Below are 25,632 nucleotides of genomic sequence, written 5' to 3' on the forward strand. Positions count from 1 at the left end.
CACTGTCTCCCATAGAGCTCCTGAGAAAATCTGTTTATATAGCTCTACGTCTTTATTATCTCCTACCTTCAACTAAAACATGCTGGAAACTGTAACTAAGTAAGACAGCTTCACATTATCTTTTTTTCCTTCGGTCCAACGTTCTGCTACTCAAGGTAGAGTCAGGTGTTAACCAATCTTCTTTAAGTCATGGATGAATAAATAAAACTAAAGATTCATCTATATGCTTCCACCTAGGCTTTATAAAAATATTTGTACTGATTACAAGTATTAGCAATAATTTGAAATCCTGTTTTTTTTCTTTAGAAAATTTTTTTTTATCGAGACAGGGTCTCACTGTTGCCCATGCTGGCCTCAAAACCCTGGGCTCAAGCAGTCCTCCTGCCTTGGCCTTCCAAAAGTGTTGAGATTATAGGCATGAGCCACTGTGCCCAGCTGAGGTTTATTCTTAATATTACATTGCAAGCAGTTTTCCATGTTGCACAGTATCCTCTCATCTTTTTAAAACACAGTGGCATAATATTCTATTCCATGGTTATACATTGAATATCTATTCAATTATCTGTTGTAATATGTTGCCATTATATAATGACATGTGTTCTTAGAAACTGTCATAGAATTATTGTAGAATCCAAGATTGGTTAGATGATGCACTGTGATTTAGCAATTGTGCAATGGGTCCCAGGTGTCTCTGTGGTTGAAACATTTTTGGACGATTCTGAGGCCCACCCACGACTGTCAACCATAGATTTAAAAGATTCCTGCAAAGTAGAGACAGATCTTTAATATTATGATAATGAATCATAGTCCATGATGGTTAAGAGTGCAGGCCCTTAAACCATATGGCATGAACTGAAATCTTGGGCTCCATCTCTAAAAGCCTGTGGGACCCAAGTTAAGCTTCTTCATTTCTCTAGGCTTCAATTTCCTCATTTATAAAATGAGGATCACAGAACCTGTGTCAGTGGATTATTGTGATGATTAAATGAGATGATGTAAGTAAGCACAGCAAGCCATTCTTACAATCATTCTGTTGGGTGGAAGGGGACCTAAAGGCAAAAAGCATTATCTGTGAAAGTCTGCATGCACTTTGCAGCCCATGTCCATGAGACCCCAGGGAGGTGAAGGTAGGCTGGAGGCTTCTTATTTGGAAACCACCTGGAGGGTGGGGAGAAAAGACCAAGACTGCAGGGTAGCTTCCAGCTTCACCTCTGGACCCGCTGATGGGTTGAAAAACAACTTGTCTGTGGAGGAGGCAGTGGAACACACATGGAGATCTTAGTGCTTCTGTGTGTTCACCTTACCTTATCAAGGCAAACTGCCAGTATGTGACTTTACGAGGCCAAGACTCCAGAATAGAATGCCTAGAGTCGCCCCACTATATAATCTTCAGCCTGAGACCACTGGGTTTAAAAGAAGCCACCAGAGATTTGTTTCGGATTGAACAGTGGTCCCAGAAACAATCCTGTGTCAGGCAAGAGTGGAGGGCAGAAAAATGGGAATGGCCAATAGAGGAAGGTCACCAAGCCAGAACTGACAAAACAAAATTTACAATTCAGACAATTCTTAAATTCAAGAAGTGTATATCTCTCCTAATAATTTCTAAGGGTTAAGCTTCCCAGCTATTATCTGTGCTATAAGTCTTCTCTAATGAGTAGCTTTCTCCACTTTATAATGGTGACTTTCAATATATATAGTGGATTTAGAGGGCTATTTAAAAAAATATTTTACAAAGTAATATTTTGTTTTAGGACAAAATACAAAACTTCTGAACTACTTGCAACAAAAATTACCATAAGTCTCCATTGTGATTACATATGGGAGGGAGTTTTGTCTGCTTGTCTAGAGCAGTACCTGACACACAGTGCTCAATCAATATTTGTTCAGTGAAATGCCTCCTCTCTTTTGGCTTCAATCACTAATCGTGAGCTTCATGCTTAATCTGCAAATGTATGGAAGAGCAAGAAAGAAAAAGCAGTGAAGCCCATTCAACTCTTTCGGCCACCAATTCAGTTTCATCTTTTTTCCACCTACTAGAAAACTGACGGGAGGCTTTCTGGGCTATGTGTTGAGCAACATAAAGCGTTTCACTTCATTTAAAATGGATTAAAAATGCAAGAATAAAAAAGAAAAAATCTTAAAAGGTATTATATAGATCATTTAAAAAGATAGCTGCTATCAAAAAGCTAAAGTGTTGATACAAACTATAGCATGATTCTTAACCATGTTTAAGTCTTTCCCTTTGAAAATATGATAAAAAGTTATACTCATCTCCCAAGAAAAAATGCACGTACATACATGTGTAAGTCTGCATATAAATTCAGGAATCTAAAAAGCCTCTGAAACCACCAACAGGGATCCATAGACCCCAAGTTACAAAGCCCTTCTGTTCAATAAGCAGCTTTCCTCATGGTTTACAAAGCACAGGGTATAATGTACATAGAGGATATGGTTATTTTCCCTAATTAACATACTCGTGCAGTGAACAGTGTAGGGGTTCAATGGAAATCCTAATAAATGCTATGAACTAGGTTCTATATGCACATCTAGCTGATTATTGGTGATTTTCTCCCCTGTTGTTTTAAGTAATTGAGTCAGATTAAATTATTTTAAATTAGCACTCCAAATAGATCCAAACCTCCTAAATCAGACAAGTCTATACAAAGGAAAGGGAGATTATGCAAGGATATGTGATATCCTCAAATGCCATGGCAGATCGGGTAGTCTCCATTTGACCTCGACAGAAACTTAACATTTAGCATTTTTAAGGAAAGGCAAGAAGAGTGGAGCCTTTTTTTTTTTTTTTTTTTTTTTTTAAATCAGTAGTGGAAGGGGACAACAAAAAGCTGTTGTTGACCTAAACATTTCAACACGTCTTCCACTCAACATAAAACACTCAGGAAAGACAACATATGTGAGAACCAGCTTCCAGAAAATGTTTGATTAAAAATAGTTACGCTTCTATCAGTTGGGTTTCAAGTCCCTTGCATTTGATATTTACAACTAAAGAGAAACTAAGAATACTAACTGGTAAGCTATTTGTACTTTAAAATCAAAGTCATTCTTGTCAATTTCTGTTTTTGCATAGAATGGACCACACAGAAGGATGTGTCACATTAGTTAGGATGGGAAGGGGTGCTTTCTGTCATTCTAAAGGAGGACTGGCGAGAGTTTCTGAAGTCCCATGGGGCTGCTTCTCTTGTCATCCACCTCTGTGAAAGGGAACGCAGTTTGATTTTTAAAAGTTCATGCGTGGCTTTCGGGAAAAATAGGGAGGTGAGCCTTCCCTGGCACTCCTTGCTGAGTTAAAAACAGGCAGGGACAAGCTTGGCCTAGAGGAAGGTTCCTGTGCTTTTCTGCCAGCCTCTCCCATTAGGAGCTCCGTGATGAAATTACAATGGAAAAAACTTTACAGAGAAATTTTATAGGCAGTGTAATAGATTATTAAATGTTTAATGATGGGAAATTTTTCTTATGAAAGGACAAGATATAAGAGTTAGTCTGCATACTTACTTCCCCTAGATTTTTCTCTGAATATTATTTTTTGCTATAAGAGTCAGTGCAAACTCTACATTATGACAAATACATTTTTATCTAGACAGCAAAGAGGAATCAATAGGATCAAAGTGAGTACCAGTTAATCTTCAATGGAGTCCAGTTTTAACCCATGTTTGCCCTGAAAAGGAACCATCCTATACAATGGCAAATTTGGGTTGAAGTTAGTAAAAATTAATTTTCTTGAAAATGCCAGTATTTATAGATGCATTCTTATGTAGTGCAAATATAAAAACATCTTGGGGAATGGAAGTTGAGAGTAGCAGTTTACCTAAGGAGAAGGAAGGAGGACAAAGTGGTGGCTAAGTGGGGTTTTAGCTGTAACTATTTTATTTGAGAGAGAGACAGGAGACAGACAGAGAGAGCTATCAAAAGCAAATAAGGTAAGATGCTAATACCTATTAAATTTATGTGGTAGTACATAGTGTCTGTTATGTCAATTTTAAACTTTCTATATGCTTGAAATAATTTGTAATTTAAATTTTTTTTTTTTTTAAAAAGAACATGAAGACTTGCACAGCAAGATATTAGAAAGCTAAATGGAAATTTTCTTCTTAGCTATGTGAAAGACACAGGCAGAGCACCAGATGGTTCAGTAGCCTGAGTTCTAGAAATAATCTCAACATGGTAAGAGAGTTTGTAAGCCTAGCCTATACCTATGCGAAATAGGGTTTTATGCACGGGACACAACTCCAGTAGAAAATGCAGGATTTGTGTAGACTTCTAGAGTTGGTTTTAAAATGATTTAACGTGTGGCATCAAATTTGGACAATAGGTAAGAGAGTAACCCATACAGGCTATATTTTTACATGTTCTATAAAGTATAGTTTAGTGTCTACAGCCTGCAAACCATAGCCAGCCCCCAAAGCTTTCAAATTGGCCCCTGAGTCTTTCCTGCTGTCTCCATATGACCAGGTATGCACCGAACTATCAGCATTTCCAGGTTCGTCTCCAGGCACCAGAATGGTAGCGCTCTCACAAAGGCATGACAGGAAGACAGGGCATGAGGCTGGAGGGAGAGAGGCTATAGCCAAGGAAATGCACAGCCCATAGCATTTTACTTTTAAGCCTGAACAAATGCACTTAATGAATATGTGGCAAATGTGAGGCTCAGAAGTATCACTTCTTTCCTCTAAATGTAAATGCTCTCCCTCTGAAGTTCCTGTGGGAATGACTTCCGAATTCTGGGGGTGAGTGTGGGGCCACCCTCCACGAGGCCTCTGCCCACCTAAAAGCATCATTCCATAGACCCTCCCATTGTTCACACACAGTGGACCTAACTCTCCACTTTCACTTTCTCTTCTGTAATACTTTATAACAGTCAACAGAACTCTCCCATTAGCTTTTAGGGTTATCAAAGCATATAAAATGTTGAAGATATATATTTTCTCTTTTCTGTCTTTCTCCTTAGTATCCAGGTATACTAACTCTGATATTCTAAGAGTAATTATACAGACACCATGATCATCATCTTGAAAATAAGAAATATCTACTAATAATCAAGAAAAGCACATTTATAAAGTAAGATACTTGGACACTTCTACGTAATCTATGCGAGACAACTTTATAGTAGAAAAGCATGCAAATGGGTAAGGTTACGGTTGATTCCTTGTTGCATCCACATCAGTGGTTCTCAAACAGGGGTGATTTTGCCCCCCAGGGGATATTTGTCAATGTGGAGACTTTTTGGATATCACGATTATAGGAATCCTATTAGCATCTAGTGAATCAAGGTCAGCGATGCTGCTAAATATTTTATAATGTGTCAGAGAGCCTCCCACAACACAGAATTTCCAAACCCCAAATGTCAATAATGCCAAGTTTGAGAAACTTCAGATGTATCCATCCCACTGTTTCCCTTATAGTCTCTCACTGAGCAGGCGCTTTGTAAAGTACCACAGAAAAGACACGTACAAGTTTAAAGGTCTTCCCGATAAGAAAGATGCATGGAGAACAATTTTTTCCTCTGCTTAAATATTAGAGGGAAAGGGGATTTAAAATTCCTTTGTAAACTTAAAGGTCATCCTGAGCAGAAACAACTATTAAAAGGGATATTTGGAGAAGAGCTCTGGAAAAAAAAAAAAATACCTGGCCATTGTCTCTTTCTTTCTCTCCTCCCCATCCTTCCAATTAAGAATTTCTTGGATAAATAAAATTACTTCCTTTAACTGTTAGGAACAGCAGAACCATTTCAATTTTCAGTGAACAATGACAAGCTAAGGGAACCATGACAGCTTATATAGTCATATTCTCTAACCTCTAAGTTACTCCTCTTCTTTCAAGTTGATCAAATGCTTAATAAATGGATATTGAATTAGTGAATAAAAAATACATGATTTGGTGAAATAATATGACTGCAGTTGAGCCTACTTTATTATTAGTTGTTTACATATCTATATTTCCCAGTACTAAACTCCTTGATATAGAAACTTTCATTCTACAAGAACATCTAATGCCCGTTAAGTTGTTGCGTTTGTAAATTATTTTGTGACTGAGGCAGCAATATGTTTTTGAGTAGATGAAACCTCTACATGAGAAAGATGTATGAAGACTGGGAATAACTGGATGTATAAAGTTTTTTCTTAGCCAATAAACTTACAAGAAAGTTAATGCCATGGGTTTGTTAGTATCAAGAATTGTTACTTAGTCACAAAATACTAGAGAGAAGTAAACAAAATACCATAATTTATATTGTTTGTGCCAAGCCAGTCAGAAAAACCTCCCCGTTTTTCGCTTAAAGTTAATTCTTCAGTCATTATAGTTAGTGTCAATGCTGATAATGTGTCTTTCAATCTCCTTCTCACAAATATACACATACATAAACACATGATATTTATACATATGACACACAGACACTTGTTAAAAAGGTAAGTGCTGGGCCTGGCTCCCCAATACCTGAGTACCCATTGACCACTGAGCCTCTCTCTCCCTTGTTTTCAAGAGTTATCATTCTCCATGCCTTTTTACACCATTGTCTTCCCGTAATTTGTCCCTTATCTCCCTGCCCCCAGTACCCCAAATGCACACATTCTATCTGAGAGGTTCAGTGAGCAATAGCCTGCTGCAGGATATAGAACCACTAGTCTTGTGAGAAAGGCCAGTTATTATAATTCCACTCTCTGAGTCTGTTTGGGTTCACAGGCATTATACTTTTTACCTACCGAGATTTTTATGAGACTAAAAGAGATAATGTTATACAAAGTACTTGGCAAGTCTCTGGTGTTTAATAAGTGCAAATTAGTTCTTTATTGCTGCTTCTCATTCCTCATCAAGGTTCTAAAGGATGTGAGGCCATAAGACCGTGGTCTGCTTCTGTGGACTTAAGCCATCATATTTACCTGCCTAATTACCTTTAATAGAAAAACATCTTTCATTCCACAATTAGAGCTAAGAGACTTAAAATGCAAATATGACTAGTAGTACCCATACTAAATAATATGGGTGAGTTTCACTTGAAAGGTAAAGAATGACATCACAACATTTTGTCTTTTGTTTGGGAATAAGGACAAGATATTTAACAGGCCTGGGCCTAGAAGATGGGTAAGAGGAAAAGGAAGAAACAAAATGCAAGGCTGGCCAAACCAAAGACAGAATTCTTTTTTTTTCTTTCTTTTTTTTTTTTTGAGACACAGTCTCGCTCTGTTGCCCAGGATAGAGTCCAGTGGCATGATCTCAGCTCACTGCAACCTCTGCCTCCCGGGTTCAGCGATTCTTGTGCCTCAGTCTCCTGACCAGCTGGGACTACAGGTGTGCACCACCACACCCAGCTAATTTTTGTATTTTTAGTAGAGATGGGGTTTCACCATATTGGCCAGGCTGGTCTCAAACTCCTGACCTCATGATCTGCTAGCCTCAGCCTCCAAAGTGCTGGGATTACAGGCATGAGTCACTGAGCCTGGCCAGATTTCTTTACATCACAACTTTGCTGAGGGCCTGCTCTATTGAGCTTCATCTACTTACAAAACAAACCAACAAAAAGACTGACGCCAAAAGTATGTTATATCCTGAGGGGCACACACACATAGTGAGAACTGTTTTGTCCAAGCCTTGAATTGCTGACCAAATAATAACTTTTATGAAAGACTAAATTACAGTTGTTGACTGGGTTTATCTGCAGAATGATTATCAGTCTATGTTTATCATCAGTCAGTCTATGAAACATAGTAGCATATTATGAAATTGAAAGTCTCATATTAACTTAGAGAAAAATATTCTCAAACAAACAAACAAAAAGCCTGAACATGGTAAAAGGTATGACCAAACACACCACCAGCATGTCACGCAGCATGTCATTCCAAGAGGGCCAAACATCTGCTCAGGCCAAGGCCCTAGGGTAACTTCAGGTTCTCTATGGAACATGTACACATTTTCTCATTTAATCTCTAAAAGACCTTACGAAGTATATACTATTAATATTTCTGCATTTTATACATTAGGAGACCGAAGTTTAGAAGTATTGGTTAAACCTATTCAAAGCCACACAGCTAATAGCAAAGTCTGGATCCAAATTCACAATCTTAAATAATATACTAAATAATCTGTACACTCAGTCACCTGTTTGGTTTTTCACTAAATCTCCAAAGAGTCAAAATTAACCATTTCTTTCAAAGACTTACTAAAGTTTCAGGAAGAATACAATTTTTAAAAACCTTTAAGATGATCAAGAAATAGTAAGTTTGTTAGCTAATGTTGAAGACATTTCTATTAAATTGAAATGTTAACAAAGTTTTAATATCTGTCACTTCTATTCCTAGGAGACAAATGTCTATTTAAAAATTTTAATAATCATGTGAACACTTCAGCTTAGAGGCAAAGGCAACCTGTACTCATTTAAAGCAATTCCTTGGAAATCCTAGGAAATCAAATTTTCCAGAATTCAAACAGAAGGAGAGCTACCACAAACTTACTTTGACCTGAGGGTAAGACTTCTTGTTCTTTTCGCTAGAGGCACCAGGTAGTCCACCATGGGATGGGCCTTCACAAACATAACGGAAACGAAATCCTCTCTGCAAAGGTGAACGTTAAACCAATTAAGTTTGAGAAATACTTATTAAACATTTCAGCAAGAAATATACATACAAAGTTTTAAATCTTATGTCTACTAAATGAGAGAAGAAAAACATGAATCTGTGAAAGAGAGCTCTGTAAATGAGAATCACTTTTCCCATAATCTTACTATGAAAAATGGTATTGATATTTGTACACTAAGATATGACTAAAAAGCCAGGTACCTAAGCCCGTGGGACCTCTCATGCTATGCATGTGTGGAGAGTAATCTGCTGAAGAGTTTAGGCTTTCGACTCAACATGTTATGGCTTATTCCAGTCAGAGTTCTCTTGTCTTAAATTGCTGCTGCCAAGCTCTGAACTTTACCATATTAATAAAAGCTATGCTTCCTTAACTCTTACTTAAAGACATTCCTTTATCTACTCTGATTACAGTTGCTTCAGCAGGGACTACAGAAATGTTTGTTTAGATATACTGTTTCAGCGTTGTAGAACACACCCTATGCTAGACCCTGCATCTGCTCAGCTTCTCTCAGCATTTCAGAGGATAAGATTTTTGTTTTTACGATTATTGATATGGTCAAGCTCAAGAATGAATATTAACCTACCAGAATGATTCCAAAACTAGATAGTTCCCTTAAATACTATCTAACCCAGAAATTTCATAGATGTAGTTAATTAATGAAGAGTTAGCTGGAAGCCTTCACTATATAAACTACTGTGGGCTGACAAAACACCTAAGAAGTGCCATGTTTTTTCATTTATACAAAAGAGAAGATTATACCAGACCATCTTTAAGGTCTACTCCAGTTATAACTTCTTATGATTTATAAAGCTAACTTAATTATTCACATTTGTATACAAAGAATAAAACAAGGATAATTATGACCTCATCATCATATTAAGGGAAGTTTCACTGTATTTCCTGATTCAACTTTATAATGATGTCAATCAATTTGTGGTAGTGTTAGCAGTTTATAACCACATAATCGCGTAAGCAGATGATTTTCTTTTTACAGATTCACTTTTTGGTGAAAAGAAAATACGTTAAGATTTTTTAAGGAACATTCTCACCTTTTGTTTCTACTGTGGGACCAACTCTGCATATACAGCACTAGATCATCTGGCCATCAGCTCATCACACCCACTAGCTGCTGGTGGGGATTCGCTCCCTTACTCATTAAATTGTAGAACCCCAGCAAGCATGCAGATTTTGACAGCTTTGAGCTCATGAACCAATGTAAAATGTGTGCACTACTTAGACTGTACTACATTTCATTATGCCAAGTATGGTCTTGCAGTTTCTGAGCAGTCCAGGTGCCTTGAACTGATTTAAATCTCTGGGAAGCATCTGGAACTGTTCCTATATTCTCCAAAAACTTCCTGATTTCCAAAGATCAGTCCTCAAATACATTTACCAGAGAAGTAAGGCCTAAAGTAAATTTCCTAGTCTGGGAAATTTCCTCAGTGCACACATAGGTCTAAAGTGTATGATCAACTCATCACAGTGAGACCTAAAACAACTCCTTGGGAGATTCCAGATCTAAACACAAGTGAAGCCTTTGGAGATGAAGTTTCAGAGGTAATTCCTTTGTTTTGATTCTCACACAATTCAAATTTTAAAATAATTTACAATTTCAGCCCTATGCCTTTTGTAAGCAAACACTGTTGGTTTTTTAAATCATTAAACGAAGTTTCTAAAACCATAAAAAAAACAACACATGTATAATAGCCTCCAGAATTAGCTAACCATAAGAATACAGGTTTACTTGACTGCTAATCAATTTAAACACAGTTTGAGTTTTTGAATAGTATTAGTTAATTAATACTGATTAATATGCAACAGAACTGGATGTTCTAAAAATTAGTAGTCTATGCTATGACTCATCTCTGTCAGAGCTGGGGAAAATCTGTGGCTAAGAGGTCCCAAAGAAAAAAGAACCTTTTTCTAACTTCCAAAAAAAAAAAAAAAAAAAAAAAAAAACGAAACACACACACACACAAAATTCATTACCTTTAATCACAAAATTCCTTTGGGGCAGTTGGAAAAATATAGACATATATGTGTTTCTATCTCATTGGGAGTGGTGTCAAATAGACTATAAATACTTAATAGACTTTTTTGATGGTTGCATAAAAGTATCTAAATCCTCAGAAGTTTTTAACCTGAGGATGAAATTTTATAACTTTTTTCAGGAAGATGTTGTCAAATGCATTTCTGATTCTAAATTTCTGAGATTAAAGTTTTGCCTTTAATCCACATTCACTCATCTCAGTAACTCCATTTGCTTAAAATGAGTCATCAACCTCAAAGGCAAGGCTACATCCATTCAGTCAGAAAGTCTGACTTGAATACAACCTTCTTACTTTCACTGAATTCAGACATCAAAATAGCATCACTTTGGTAAACACACTGTTTTACTCACATAAGCTTTTATATGAATTAAATTTTGAATTTTGGAACTACATTAACCCTTTAGGTAAATCATAAATGCCAATTTTTCCTTATGACGGTTGGATCCATAATAAGGAATTACATTTAAAAATTCTTATTGTAGTGCTATGCTTACGAAAATGATATTGGAGAAAATACTTTGGCATATGCAGACAAATAAATTTTAGTTGATTTCTGTTTCATAGACTACCTACATCTTAAAAGCTGGGAAATTTTCCAGGATGCCAAAAATCCCTTAGAATTTTAAGGGATAAAATTCCACTGGGAATTGATGACCTTCTGTGAGAAATAACTGCTAAAAAGAGTTGAACATGGTGGTAAAGCAATGGAGTTTTACTGGCAGCCTGTGGAGTCAGGATGTGACACCTGCAAGAACTAGAACCATGCCCCAAAGTTTCATATGGCAGCAAAATCTTTCATCTAATTTCAACCTTACAAGGATAGCCTGTTCAGCAATCATTAAGACATTTATATCAAATGCTGACCAAATATAATATATATATAATGTCACGATTCTGGAAACCACAATGCAGTGGATGCTTTATTTAAGCTTGTGACCTAGTTAGCATGTGTTAAATGTTACAAAATGCAAAAGTGTTTCACTCACCTGAGCTAATGAAAAGAATACTTAGAAAATGTATTGGGTAATATAGCTGCAAGAGGACAGGTATCCATATCCTCCATCACACAAAACTGTGATTAGTTCATCCATCCAAAGATTTACCGACTGTCCTCATTCGGTGGGGAACTATACCATCACTTCCATTCCCTAATAATTGAAACCTCCTATATGCAGACATTAAGGATTGCCTTTCTTTCTCTTTCACAGCATTGGTCCCATCCAACTTCCTATAAATATCCACAGACTTGGATACAGTGAGGAGGCCATGTCAGTTCTGCGCTATCCTCTACAGACTCTAGTGGTAAGGGGAAGAGCCTGATAAAATGTTCCTCTCCTGACTCCAAAGAGGCTGAGTCTAAAGCTAACACCAGAGGGAAGAGAATTCAATAGTTCATTCTAACATTTTACTTCCCACTGGTACTTTTAGTATGTTAGGTTACATGTTCCAAGGGCAGCACAGAAAAGGCTGGGGCTACCAAAGGAAGGAGGAAGGCTAAGAGGTACTACATGTGCAAGGATAATAGAGGGATGTCGTTCAGTACATGTGAACTGTATGCATATGTACTTCTTCATAAATGAAAATAAATGCAAATCACCTCTGCCTTTCCTGGAAGTGGCTGATAAGTTAAGCTAGTAGAGACAGCAGAATACTGTAATTAACTGTAATTATAATACTGTAATTAACTGCAGTTTTACATAACTATGTACTGAGGCTCAGGACAGTGTGAACAATGACTAAGAGAAATGTAAAGTGAATGAAGAAAGCTATTACATAATTTGTCAGGTTGTTGATCTTTCAGATAAGCTACTTCCTTCATAGAATTCATTTATTATTCTTCAGTGCTTATGATCTCAATATTAGACACTGGAATCTAACATTTAAAGTCCCACCCCTTTAATCTTACCTGTTTAGGTTGCTCTAATATTTGAAGATATGGGCCATCTGCTAAAAACAAAAACAACAAACAGAAACCAAAAGAAACTGTGAGGCTTCTCAAATTTGGTATAAAATGTAAAGCAAGTCAAAAACTGAAATTATGTTTTTATGTAAAAATTTTAAATGAATTTTTGGTTAAAATTCCACAAGGATATAATTTCTCTTCCTTGTTTGAAATATTAAATTAACCCTTATTTTAATAATACTTTTACAAGTTTAGTGAACCACAATAAATAAATGTTTGTTGAATGGTGATGGCACATTTCCTAACCCAATAAAAGGCATACGGCTGGCAAGAATTGATGTCAACAGCCTTCATAATCTTGTCTCCTAACAAAGCATTTTAAAATGACAAATACCAACTAAAGGCAGCAACCACTTCTGGGCACTATGACATTTTCTTTGGCCTTCACATCATTAGACACTGACTTTCATTCCTCAAAGACAGTGGGCTTAATGTGAAATTAAAAGATACTGATCTAGCAACCTGCATATATATGCATGATAGATAATGATTTCGGGCTACCTCTTTTTCCTTACACTAGGTTTTCTGTTTTTTTTACTTAAAGGGAAAGGACCTTCATTCCTTAACTGGTTAGTTTGTTTCCCCTTTCCTCCCTGACACTCCCAATGTAATTTGGTCTATCAGACATGGTAAAATTTTCATATTAATCCATAACTTTTGATGTTTATATGCAATTTTGAATATTGTGCTGTCATATAAACTATGTTCTAAAACAGCTCAGACATTTTATAAAATACTGAAAATAATTTAATTGAAGATAGGTGTATGCAAATTAATTATTGTATAAACACAAAGAAAACTAGAGGCTTAATCCATACCCAAAATTCAAAGGAAAATCAGAATCTCTGATAACATAAGTACAAATTGTTCAATATGAAAAAGTCCTTAAGCTTCCCAGCTGATTTTTATGTCAATAGTATAACTCATAGCTCTGCAATAAATAAAGGGATGTGGTGGTTCTCATTTATTTGAATGTATATTAAGATGTTTAGTGCTAAAAATATTTTAGGAGAATGCTTGTATGTCCATTTTAATCTTCATTTTCTTTCAGAAGAAGCTCAAGACCTCTTATTTTAGATAAATTTGTGAGGAGATAAACCTTCAGGTTGAAATTAAAAATAAACTATAACATAAAAGAGAATTTATTTTTATTTATTTATTTATTTATTTTTTGAGAAAGAGTCTCACTCTGTCGCCCAGGCTGGAGTGCCATGGCACAATCTCGGCTCACTGCAATCTCTGCCTCCGGGTTCAAGCAATTCTCTGCCTCAGCCTCCCGAGTAGCTGGAATTACAGGCATCCACCACCACACCCAGCTAATTTTTGTATTTTTTTAGTAGAGACAGGGTTTCACCATCTTGGCCAGGCTGGTCTTGAACTCCTGACCTCATGATCCACCTGCCTCGGCCTCCCAAAGTGCTGGCATTACAGGCATGAGCCACCTCGCCCGTCCAGAGAACTTATTTTTATCTTTTCAATATTATGATAAATCAGGATAAGGCTAGAGAACTGGAAAAAACAAGGGTATAATTACTTCCTGTTATTATTCAAGAAATTTACAAGGAAGCCAGTTGAAAAATGACTGCATCTGAAATGAAGCATACACAAGAAAAAAAAGGGGGGAGTCAATGGTCAATGTATTAAATTACCATCTTTTGTCTGTATGAAATTCACCCCTGGACGTTTTAAATTACTTTTAGAAATATAAGCATAATTTAAAAATTGCCCCCAAATAGCTAGAATTTAATTTTGGATAAGGAAATAAAATTGATTAGAAATAGAAATATTTTCACACTAAGATACAGCCTGTATGACAATGTAACACTTATAAAAATATTCCCTGTTATAATGGTGAAAGAACGTATCAAGATAGTCCTCTAAGACAGCAACATTTGGATGTCATGAAAAATAGAGGAGTTGGAAGCAAGTTTACATTAAACTTCAAGTCTCTCACTTTTTAACTCTGCTAAAAACACCCACAAATCTGCCATTATTTTTCCTGTAGGATTTAATTTCCTTTAACTATGTGAAAATTCATGTAAAATAGAGCCATTTTTTCTCTTTCAGGAAACACATTAAAAGTTAAATCAACTAGAAAATTAGATTTGATATGCATATATTTGTTGTTTTAAGGCCAACATTCTTTTGGCCACCTTTCTGTGCCATGAAAGGGACATTCCACTGTGCAGAGAAATTTAACTTTAGACCTAAGATTTATGTCGTATCCCATAGTCTTCAACAAGTACTAGATCTACTAAAGGTTTTAGATTTCAAAAAATCTAGTAGACTAAAATAATCCATTTTACAGTTACAAGTTAATATTGGTTTAGATAATCAACCTCTCTACCTCTTCAAAAATTTGAATACAACATCCTATATATCTTGGACTATAAAAATTGTACTATGATACTGCAATGAAGAGGGAAAAACATATAGATAAAAATGATGGGGTAAGAACTAACAAATTAGATTTTTAGGTGTAATTTGAATAGTTTTTCTAATATTACGGCAAAATAATTTCTACAACACAAAGCTGTGACCACAGAATATTTACTGAGATGGTTATTTTGATAATCTTATTTTCATGCCCATAAATCTGAAGGAAAAAAATTAAGAAAACATCTGCCTCAGGATACTGTTTGGTATTCACAAGACACTAAGAGGAAATGTGTGTATTTCCTGTGGACAGAACCAAGATCTTATATTTTCAATAATACATTAATACTAAGAAAAATACTTTGAACTCTAGAATTAAAAAGTTCACAAGAAACACACACACTACCAACACATTTACTGGTTCACAGGAAGCTGACCTAGAGCTCACATTGGAAAGCACTTCACAAGATCGCAGACATGGCAGCCTAAAAATAATGTTTTGTAGGGGGTAAAGAGAGAAAAACCTCTGAAATACACCTTCACGAGTGAAGGTGAAAGTATAGTAGATCTACTTTTTTCCCTCCCATGAACTCCTAGAAATACTAAAGATATAAACGCAGGAAAAGTTTTCTGATCTAAAGCAAATGAAAAGTAAATACTGTAGTAACCATGATAATTTTAAATGAGGATAATACAAATTGGATAAAATCTCCCAATGAAGACAAGCAAGTCCCTGGTAAATAAAAGAGCTGATGCCCACTTCAGTGAGTACCAAACTCTTTTACACTAACCTCTATAATTCACTCACACTGCTTTTGAACATCTGTTAAGTCCCACTGGTGACAGGTGAAGTGAGGAGAGAAACAGAACATAAAAAGAGCCATCACACCAAGCTTACATACAAATAAACCAATTTTTTTTAAGAAAGAGGCAAAATGAGTTGTTGTTGTTTTTTATTACTCTTATGAAATTAAACAGTTGCTGATGGGGACAATTAAAACAGTCATGTTAGAAGGAAGGATTATGAGTTTTATCCAACTTGTCAGAGTGCAAAGTTTTAAGCGTTTATAAAGATGATTTTTCTACTGAGATGATTTTTACAATTTCTGTACACTTTGATTCTCCAGTGACTGGCACACTGGTAGCACACAACAGGCCCTCTTAAATGTTTGAAACAGAAATGAAGAGTGGAGACTGCCTCGTGTGAATCTAGGAGAAGGGACTTAAAAGGAATACAGAGATAATAAAGAAAATCCTTATACTGAGTAAAGAAATTCCTTCTGAGTAGTCGTAGCAGATATGAAATGCAGTAAACCATACAAGGGGTAATTGAGATGAAATATTTTTGTGTAAATATATTTCAAGAAAGTATATTAAAAGATTGGTTTTTAGAACAAATCACCATTTCCTTTCTAGGTACACAACTGAATTTCTAGGAGACACTATTAACAAATCCCGCATTTTACTAAGACTGAAAGCAGAACAACAGAGTAACAGGGATGCGTTTTCTTACCTGTTGGCAGTGCCATCTGTGGTTGAAATACTTCTGGATTAAATATTGTATGAGTCAAAGAAGGATCCAAATGAAACATCTGTAAAGAAGAACATTTAAATGTTTCAATCATTTTTTCTATATTATATGAAAAATTTGAAGTTGGGACACCAAAAACTTTATAATAGGAATGAAACTAAAGCCAAAAACAAAAATCTGAAAATATTTTAAATCAGGATTTCAAAAGATCTTCATGAGACCTAGGTAAGTTCTCATGTGTACAAAACTTTATTTAGGGTTGGACAACATTTAAGTAACAAAGGGATTTGAGAAGCATAACTCGGCTATAAAGTCCCCAGAGGCAGGGACCTGGTCTAGCTTGCTTACTGGTATATCTTCAGGGCCAAGCACATGCTTATCACAGAACAGATACTTAAATAGTTGCTGAATGAATGATTTGAAGCTTGTACTCTCTTAGAAGTATAAACAACATGAGTTGAATATAATCCTAGAAATCAGTACTTCATCTATGGTGGTAAACATATCCCTCATCTAGCTATCCAATGTCAAGACCTGAAAGAATGACAGAGAGTACCTCTGGGACTATTTACAGAATAACAGAAAATATAACTGACAGTACAAGGAGTAGAAAACCAAGCACTGAGCTCACTCATTTCTTTTACCTTCACTTTCCTAGTATAACACAAAATACCTGGAATTTAGTGGGTGTGGTAAGCTGAATCATGACCCCCTAAACATCTCTGCATCCTAATCCTCAGAACCTGCGAGTGCTACCTTATATGACAAAAGGAATTTTACATATGTCATTAACGTAATGATATTAAGATGAAGAGAGTGTCCTGAATTGCCCAGGTGGGCCTGACGAGAGGGATTCAGGAAATCACACTGAATATTAGGAGGTGTGCCAATGGAAGCAAGAGGCTGGTATGATAAGAGGGTACACAAGGAAAGTAGGCAGCCACTAGAAGCTCAAAAGGCAAAGAGATGAGAGTCTCAAGAAGGAAAGCAGCCCTGCCAACACCTTGATTCTAGACTTCTGAGCTCCTGACTCAGAAGTATAAATTTGTGTTGTTTTAAGCCACAAGTATGTGGTAATTTGTTAGGGCAGCAACAGAGTGAGCATGCAGTATATTTTGAAGACAGTAAATTCTATCTTAATAAGTTACTATTCATTACTTATCAAAAAAATTTGTAACCGCTGGTTCATTTCGGATTTTAAAACCATATTTCTAAGCTTGCTATTTCTTTTAGCCTAAAGAAGTTATATGGTTGAAATGTCTGTGGACAGCATGGAAACCAGCCATATTTCACTTTTGATGAGACTAGTTAGTAAGTGTGCTGAACTCGCTTTTCGTTTCTTTTAGTAGCCAGTGTTACAGCTTGTCTCCTGTCCTTAGTAGTAAATAACTGGAAGTTCTGCGGTACCGAAGATTTTAGTACGCCTAGTTAAATTAAGAGTTAAGACAAATGTCATTTAAATAAAGAGTACTTCAGATCCATTTGAGGGATGCAAATTTTCAACTGAGGAAAAAAGAATGCGCTTCACTTCAATGCTTGTAAGAGTAAAAACTCACTGATGCTATTCATTGTTTGCTGAAAAGGAAATACAGGAATGAAAAACCATGTTCTGCAAAAATGGGCCTCATTTCATAGAGGATTTTAACAGTCTCAGAGCAAACTGAAAAGCTAGCAGGAAAACTCTTTCCTGTGGTGGCTAAATGACTGGTGAGTGGGCAAAAGGGCTCGCCTTAGGAGAGAGATATACTCTCCACTTCAGACTAAGAGAGTAGTTGTGTTGTGCTGCAGCTGGCATTGTTTATTAGTTCAGGGTGGAGAGCAAATTCCAGACTCCACTAAAACACTAAGGACAAGCAAACTTTACAAAATATAAACCATCAAGCTCAAGCCAAGAAAGAAAAAACCTTCAAGACCTCTTGCCTCAAAAATGGAAATGTCAGAACATGCCCCACCCCTTTTACTGATGATCGCAAAGATGCCCACATAAGAAAAACTTTCAAAATGAATGTTTTCGGCAGGTTTTACTCTTCTGTGGCATAAAGAATCATCTCTTGTTGATAAGATTTCCTGTGTACAGACAGGAAAGGATGGTTTAAAATCAAGCAGAAACAATCCTCATGCTGGTTAGTTCGCCCTTAATTGTTAGAGAGAGCATATTAAAAGCGAAAGGTAAAACAAAGGGTTTTGATAATACAATTAGCCAAATGTCTTTGTTTCAATAAAAGAAAATGTTCCTAGATTTATCCTAAATCACCATTAAAAAAATAAAATTAGAAAGGAGCATCTTATGCAAAAAGCAATGCATAGTCATTATTTCCAAATCAATCAGAATATTACCCAAAGTAATAAATGCTATATATGTCTATTTTATTTATAGAAATAATACCAGAGCCTTTAAAACGTATTCCACTTCTGGTTTTATTTTTCTGGCTGATTCTTTGCATGTGCAATTTCGGAAATCCACTATTTTAAATGATTGCCACTAAAATTTAAATGTGACCAGGCTATCTTGGCACCTAGTGTTCCTTATCCTTGTCTAGTCTAGCAAACTACATCTTTCAAATCTCAGCTTACGAAGACTTCCTTTGGAAAGTCCTCCGTAACTCTGCTCTTCCTCCAAGGTAGCACCTAGTGATGCTGCTGAACATTTCTATCCCCCTCTGCGCAGAATACTACTAGAGCATATATCACCATATGAAAACAATGTCTGTTTTCAATGTCTGTTTTCATATGGTGATATATGCTCTAGCAGTATTCCTATTACAGTAGTAGCTTCCTGAAATTAGAGTGTATCTATCACTTATTCTTTTCCCCCTAAGCCAATGTTCTGGCACAAAGTAATGCCTCAATAAATAGCTGATGAATGAACACATCTCCATGTTTGAAATACTTCTTGGAATCATTACATAAAAAATTTAATATGGCCATTATAATTGCTCCAGAGTCTGAAAATTGCTTTCAAATGATTATGTATACACATATACACATATATATACACATATATATACACAAGAAAGAGTGAAAAGAGAAAAGCAAAAATGTTGGTTTTAAGAACCAATGATGAGTTGATGGGTGCAGCACACCAACATGGCACAAGTACACATATGTAATAAACCTGCACGTTGTGCACATGTACCCTAGAACTTAAAGTATAATTAAAAAAAAAAAAAGATAATTTAAGATACCATAAAAAAAAGAACCAATGTAGATTTGTTAGACTATTCCAACATTTCTATTTATTTTTTCCAACATTTTTCAAAATAAAATGTAGGAGAAAAGGAAAAAAGGACACTGCTATCCTTTCATAACCACTAATATAATGATAGGAACAGTTTTATGCTTCAAAGCACATTCATCGAATATTTTTGACTCATCCCTGTTAGTGTGGTGCTAGCATTTCTATATTGCAAGTGAGAAAAGTGAGGATTATGGGGACTAAGTGATTCTTCAAGTCTGAGGAGCTGATCTGTAGTAGTCAGTACTTATATAAAGATCTTCAAATTCTGAGTCCAAAGATCTTTTCACTACAACAATCTGTCTCCTTACTAGATCAGTTTTAAATAAATTTTTTTTTTGGTATAAATTGATGGGGTACAAGTGTAATTTTGTTACATGCATAGATTGTATAGTGGTCAAAACAGGGTTTTTAGGGTATCCATCACTCAAATAACATACATTGTACCCATTAAGTAACTTCTTATCATCCACCCCCATCCCACTGCCCTCCCACACCTCACCTTTCTGAATCTCCATGGTCTGTCATTCCACTCTCTACATCCATGTGTACACATTAAATATGCCAAGGGGCTGTAGTGGGTTAAACTGTGTTCCCTCCCAAAAAGACACCTTTAAGTCCTAATCCCTGGTACCTGTGAATGTGTCTTTATTTGGAAATAGGGTCTTCGAAGATATAAGCAAATTAAGATGAAGTCATATTGGATAAGGGTGCACCCTAAATCCAATGATGCCTTTATAAGAAAAAAAGAGAAGGAGATTTAGGTTTAGAGACACAGTAGAGACACACAGGGAAGAAGCGCATGTGACGATGGAGGAAGAGATTGGAGCGATACAGCTACAAGCCAAGGATTCCCAGTAACCAACCAGAAGCTAGGGAGAGGCATGGAACAGATTCTTCCTGAGAGCCTCCAGAAGGAACCAACCCTGCCAACACCTTCATTTCACACTTCTAGCCCCCAGAACTGTGAGATAATGTATTCTGTTGTTTTAAGCCATCAGGTTTGTGGTGATCTGTTATGGTAGCTCTAGAAAGCTAATACAATAGCCATCCTGTAGCGTATATAATTTTTATGCAACAATGTGTACGAAAGCAGGGTGTGTTACTCATTTTACATGACATATCCTCTCCAACTTCACATGAAAGGACAGAGAAACTGAAATCTAAAAAAAAAAATACTAATTTTAGAATTTTCCTAGTGCTAACTTACTGTTGTCTTTGTATATTTTAAAATATGAATATATTTAAATAGAATTGCCAGTGAGATTATGACACTTACTTGTTCAGGCCTTCCCAAATATGGATCATCTTCTGCCATTCTGAAGCTGTATATTAAAACAAAACAAAACAAAACTGTAACAACATAATAAACTTTAAAAATTCTATCACCATGGAATTCATGCAGGAATAAACTGTATTATACCAGTAAGACCAAATATAATCCTTTTTTGAAGACCATAGGAGGGGGACATGATGTCGTTCCTCTTTGGTATCTAAATCTAACAGCAAGGAGATTGCATAATCAAGGAATTACCACTTACGTATGATTCAATACCCTCGTGTTAAGCTCACCACAGTGCCCTGAGTTTGGTACAAATGATCTTTACGCTTTGTATAAAAAAACATACATACTGTGATTCTTAGAAGCCATTTCTTTTTATCACCCTCTGAACTTGAAGGATTCACAATCTTAGTTCCTTAAGTATATTGTTTTCCAACCCTTCATAAACTTTGTGATGGTCCCAGAACTGTCTCAAAGTTTTCTACAAGGTTGAGAAGCTCAAAAGGGACTGATCAGTACTCTGCATAGCACAAGGGGAGGACTCCTATAGTGTACCAGGCTCTGTCCTCTAGCACAGGGGGTCCCCAGACCCTGGGCTATGGATAAGGCAGGACAACAGGAGGTGAGCAGTAGGCAAGCCAGCCAAGCTGCATCTGTATATACACAGCTGCTCCCCATTGCTTGCATTACCGCCTGAGCTCCACCTCCTGTCAGATCAGCAGCAGCATTAGATTCTCATAGGAGCACAAACCCTATTGTGAACTGTGCATGCAAGGGATCTAAGTTGTGTGCTCCTTATGAGAATCTAATGCCTGATGATCACTGTCACTGTCTCCTGATGGGTCAGTCTCCCATCACTCCCAGATGGGATTGTCTAGCTGTGGGAAAACAAGCTCAGGACTCCTACTGATTCTGCATTATGGTGAGCTGTATACTTACTTACTTAATTATATATTACAACGTAATAATAATAGAAATAAAGTGCACAATATATGTAATGTGCTTGAGTCATCACAAAATCATCCCCAGGCCCCAGTCTGTAGAAACACTGTCTTCCACGAAACTGGTCCCTGATGCCAAAAAGGTTGGGGACTGCTGCTCTAGCGTGTTCCACAGAAGTAAGCCATGTTTCTGCCGTCGTCCAGCTGGTACAGAAACTCCATAATATTAAAAGTGCAATAAAAAAGACAAAAATAAAAGCCCTTATTATCAAGGCTATAGGTCTCAGATTTAATCAACTCCAGCTAAACATTAATATACTGCAGGCCCTAGCAATCTTCTGTTACCTGGAGGCCCTCCCTGATAAAAGGGAGGAGCCACGTGGTCAGATAAAGATAGTATCTAAAATCACATATCATTTGAGATTTACTTCCTTGAGAAATGTCATTATTATTATTCAAATACAAGTTAATTTTATTTAAATTTATTTAGATCAAATTTTAGATATGTGACATGAAAAATGAGAAAATTAAAGAAAAACAAGGCTGAGGGTAAACATTAATTCCTGGGGGTAATTTTTCTTTTTTTTTTTTTTTCATAAAGTCTATGAAGCAGTCATGGGTGCTTAGGACTGAAGATGAGAATGTCAGCTATCCACCAAAATGTGCTGTCTCCTTTCCCATAGTATTAGTATTGTAGCTGGAAATGTGACTGCTTACCTAGTGCACACCCGACACGTCATGGAGTTAGAGATGGCCATCTGACCAAATGCTCACCAGTGCAATGTCAGAACTCTTGTGCACCATTTCCAGGTCTGGGCTTATGGCCCTTGACATGATTCCTCCATATAAACTCAGACATGGAGAAGACCTGGCTTCTACCAAAAAGATGATGATTAACAGCCTAGGGGATGGCAGATAAATGAGAGGGAAGGAATGAAGATCCCTGAACAATGCCATGAGACAGATCTGCTCTGACCATCCAGGCTGCTCATGCTGGTGGTAATGAGAGAAAGAAATAAACTTTGTTCTTTAACCCAAATGCACTGTCAAGTCTCTTTGTTCAAATAGTTTAGCCCTCACCCTAATGAATATATCACATAACACTCCAATAAGCACAAAGCTCTCCAAAAAAGAATCTGATTTTCAAAGAAATCCTCTCCTGCCGGAGCACTATGTGAGTAAGGAAGAGTGGGAAAGCTGATGAGCATTCTAGGGGGATGCAGAGCAGTGTACAACTTTAACAAAAGGGAAAAGGGCAAAAGGGCAGCTCTGAGTCCTTCAGAAGTTCGTGCAGATTTGCAGGGAAACATTTGACTAAAACAAGAAAGTAATGATTGAAGATATACTGATAGCCACAATTAAACAAATCCCAATTAAGACAAGCAGTTAAAAAAGGGAAAATTAGCCTGATACAGTAAAAAGGGTAAGTCACTTGAAATTCAAGAGTTCTATCATGTTGGCTGTGTGATCTTGGATATTAACTAAACTCACTGTGGCCTTTGTTTTTTCATCTGTAAAAATGACAGCTTTTGATGGAATGGACTTTTGAAAAGAATATAACCTTGTGGAGCTTAGAATATGTTAATTAGCAAATAAATGCCTATTCAAATAACATATCCCCTAAGTCTTAATATTTTTTGGTAAACTTGGATTTTCACATATATTTATAAGTATATATCTATATCAAAGAATCATTGGCATAGTTTTCAGTTATATGAAGAATACTAGTAAAAAAATTACACTTAAATACAGTACTGAATACCAGCTAGAACAATCAATGTCAAAATCCCGATCCTTAGAATACCACAGGAGCTCAAACTTCCAAGAAAAACATTAAAACCATCTTTGTCTTTAAGCTTTCTGTCAATCTAGACTGGTCTCCTGAATCTTCATAAACAGTATTAGCCTATGGTCCTCAAAAACAGAGAGATGAGGCCGTTGACTTGTTAATTATACTGATTATATATATTTAAACCTGTGGATGGGTTTTCCAGACTTCTGAATGTATACAGTTAACATAAAGTAGTCCTCACGCTAATTTTTAAAACTCAAACTAAACCTACTTTATTAGAACTGATGTGTGATCACTACTATAGCTAAAACCTTAATGAAAATCTGTCAATTGCAGGCACTAGACAAACTGCCAAATCAAACATGATCTTCCCCTTCATTATCCTCCCCATGATTTATACACCAATTCTTGCCAAAGGATCACAGTTTTAAAAACCTAACAGCAGCCCAAGGCTCACTTGGGTGACAGTTAAAATCTGAACTTTTAAAACAGCCTTTGCAAGACAGTTAAGTTCACTGTGAAGAGCTGAAGTAATAGTAACGCTACAGTGATGTCAATGTTAATTCACAATTTAAAAATAAAATGTCAAAAGAAACCAAGAATCATTTGGAAAGGATGAATCACTAAGTGATATTTGCATTAATTGTAAAAGCAGGTTTTATTTCTAAAATGTTGAAATACCAACTAAGCCTCTGGAACTAAAGAATTAGAAAAGACCAGGGAAAACCCCTTCTACCTCCCTGTTCCCCCAGCCCTTCCCTTCACTTTCCCTTGCTCAGTTCTTTGCTTTTGAGGAAGGACCTTGAAGCCAAAAGGGCGATAGTAAGTTTCCGGGGGAGAAGATGGGACTAATCTCTGCATCTCTTTTCCCAATAGTGAGGTTTTTAGGAAGATTTCACACCATGGAAAAAGAAATAGAAAGTGTAGCTAGCCAGCAACAAATAAAATAGCCAGTGAATTGCTTGTGTTTTTCACATGAAAAACATAATGTTACAAGTAGCTTAGTTCTCAACATGTGATGAGTTCTCTAAAATGCCTAATGGGTTATTTTCTGAACCTCTGTGACAATGCCCCCTCTAACACCAAAGTGTACCACGAGCTTCTTGATGAAGGCTGTAGGACAGAGTGGATTAACTTGAAAGCCACAGAATTGAGCCATTAAAGATGGAGTTGGGAGCACGCCTGTCCTTGTAACTGGGGAAACTTTCTAGGATCAGAGATATTCACACTTTTGACTATGACCCACTGTAAGAAAATATATTCTTTCTATTCTACAGGATGTCATTTAAAAAAATAAAACCGTTTCAAACTCATTTAAATGATTTGCAGTTTGAAAAAATAAAATTTTAGGTGCCATCCAGAGAGTACAGTTGGGAATCAGAGAGAAGTGTCTCTACTTTCAATATACTATTCAGCCACAATAGACACCACTTAGGTGTGATTTTAATACCTCATGTTGCATAGCAATGAGGATGAAACTACAAGAAAAGAGGTGGCTTTTCATCATTTCTCTGCTGGCTAATAAACTGATAAAGAATGTGAGGAAGGCTTTTCCACAGAGGAATTTTCTGGAGAAAACAAAATACTTTGCATAAAATGTGAAACACAAATGAGAGTATCTTTTGATTTTGCAATTCTACCTCAGGAATTTGTACTTAAAAATTATCTGAGCAAGTGTGTAAAAAATAAGTACCAGGATATTCACTACAGCAAGTAATTGGAAATAATCTATATGTCCTTTGATAACAGACTGTTTAATTATAATTATCCACATTTATAAGTTAAATATTATGCAACTGTTAATAATACAGTATACAGTATAATCTGTATACAGTAACTGGAAACTTTTACTCAGTAAGTTATATGTTTCTATAC

The 25,632-nt window shown here is 36.3% G+C and overlaps 1 protein-coding gene across 10 annotated transcripts in view; it reads right to left on the bottom strand.

Annotated features, from left to right (window-relative positions):
* The window catches only part of NFKB1 (nuclear factor kappa B subunit 1), a 125,228-nt gene that overhangs the window by 80,490 nt on the left and 19,106 nt on the right, over positions 1–25,632 (bottom strand). For 2 of the 10 annotated variants that reach the window (XM_050791911.1, XM_050791901.1), the window contains exons 2-5: positions 21,022–21,067; positions 16,490–16,568; positions 12,544–12,584; positions 8,463–8,561 (exon numbers count right to left, since the gene is read on the bottom strand). In XM_050791911.1, coding sequence (XP_050647868.1) covers positions 8,463–8,561; positions 12,544–12,584; positions 16,490–16,568; positions 21,022–21,060 — 258 coding nt within the window. In that variant the 5' untranslated portion in view covers positions 21,061–21,067. The other 8 variants (XM_050791903.1, XM_050791902.1, XM_050791907.1 and 5 more) reach the window with 7 other exon arrangements.

This window comes from Macaca thibetana, chromosome 5 (assembly GCF_024542745.1).
Source record: "Macaca thibetana thibetana isolate TM-01 chromosome 5, ASM2454274v1, whole genome shotgun sequence".
Classification (NCBI taxonomy): Eukaryota; Metazoa; Chordata; class Mammalia; order Primates; family Cercopithecidae; genus Macaca; species Macaca thibetana.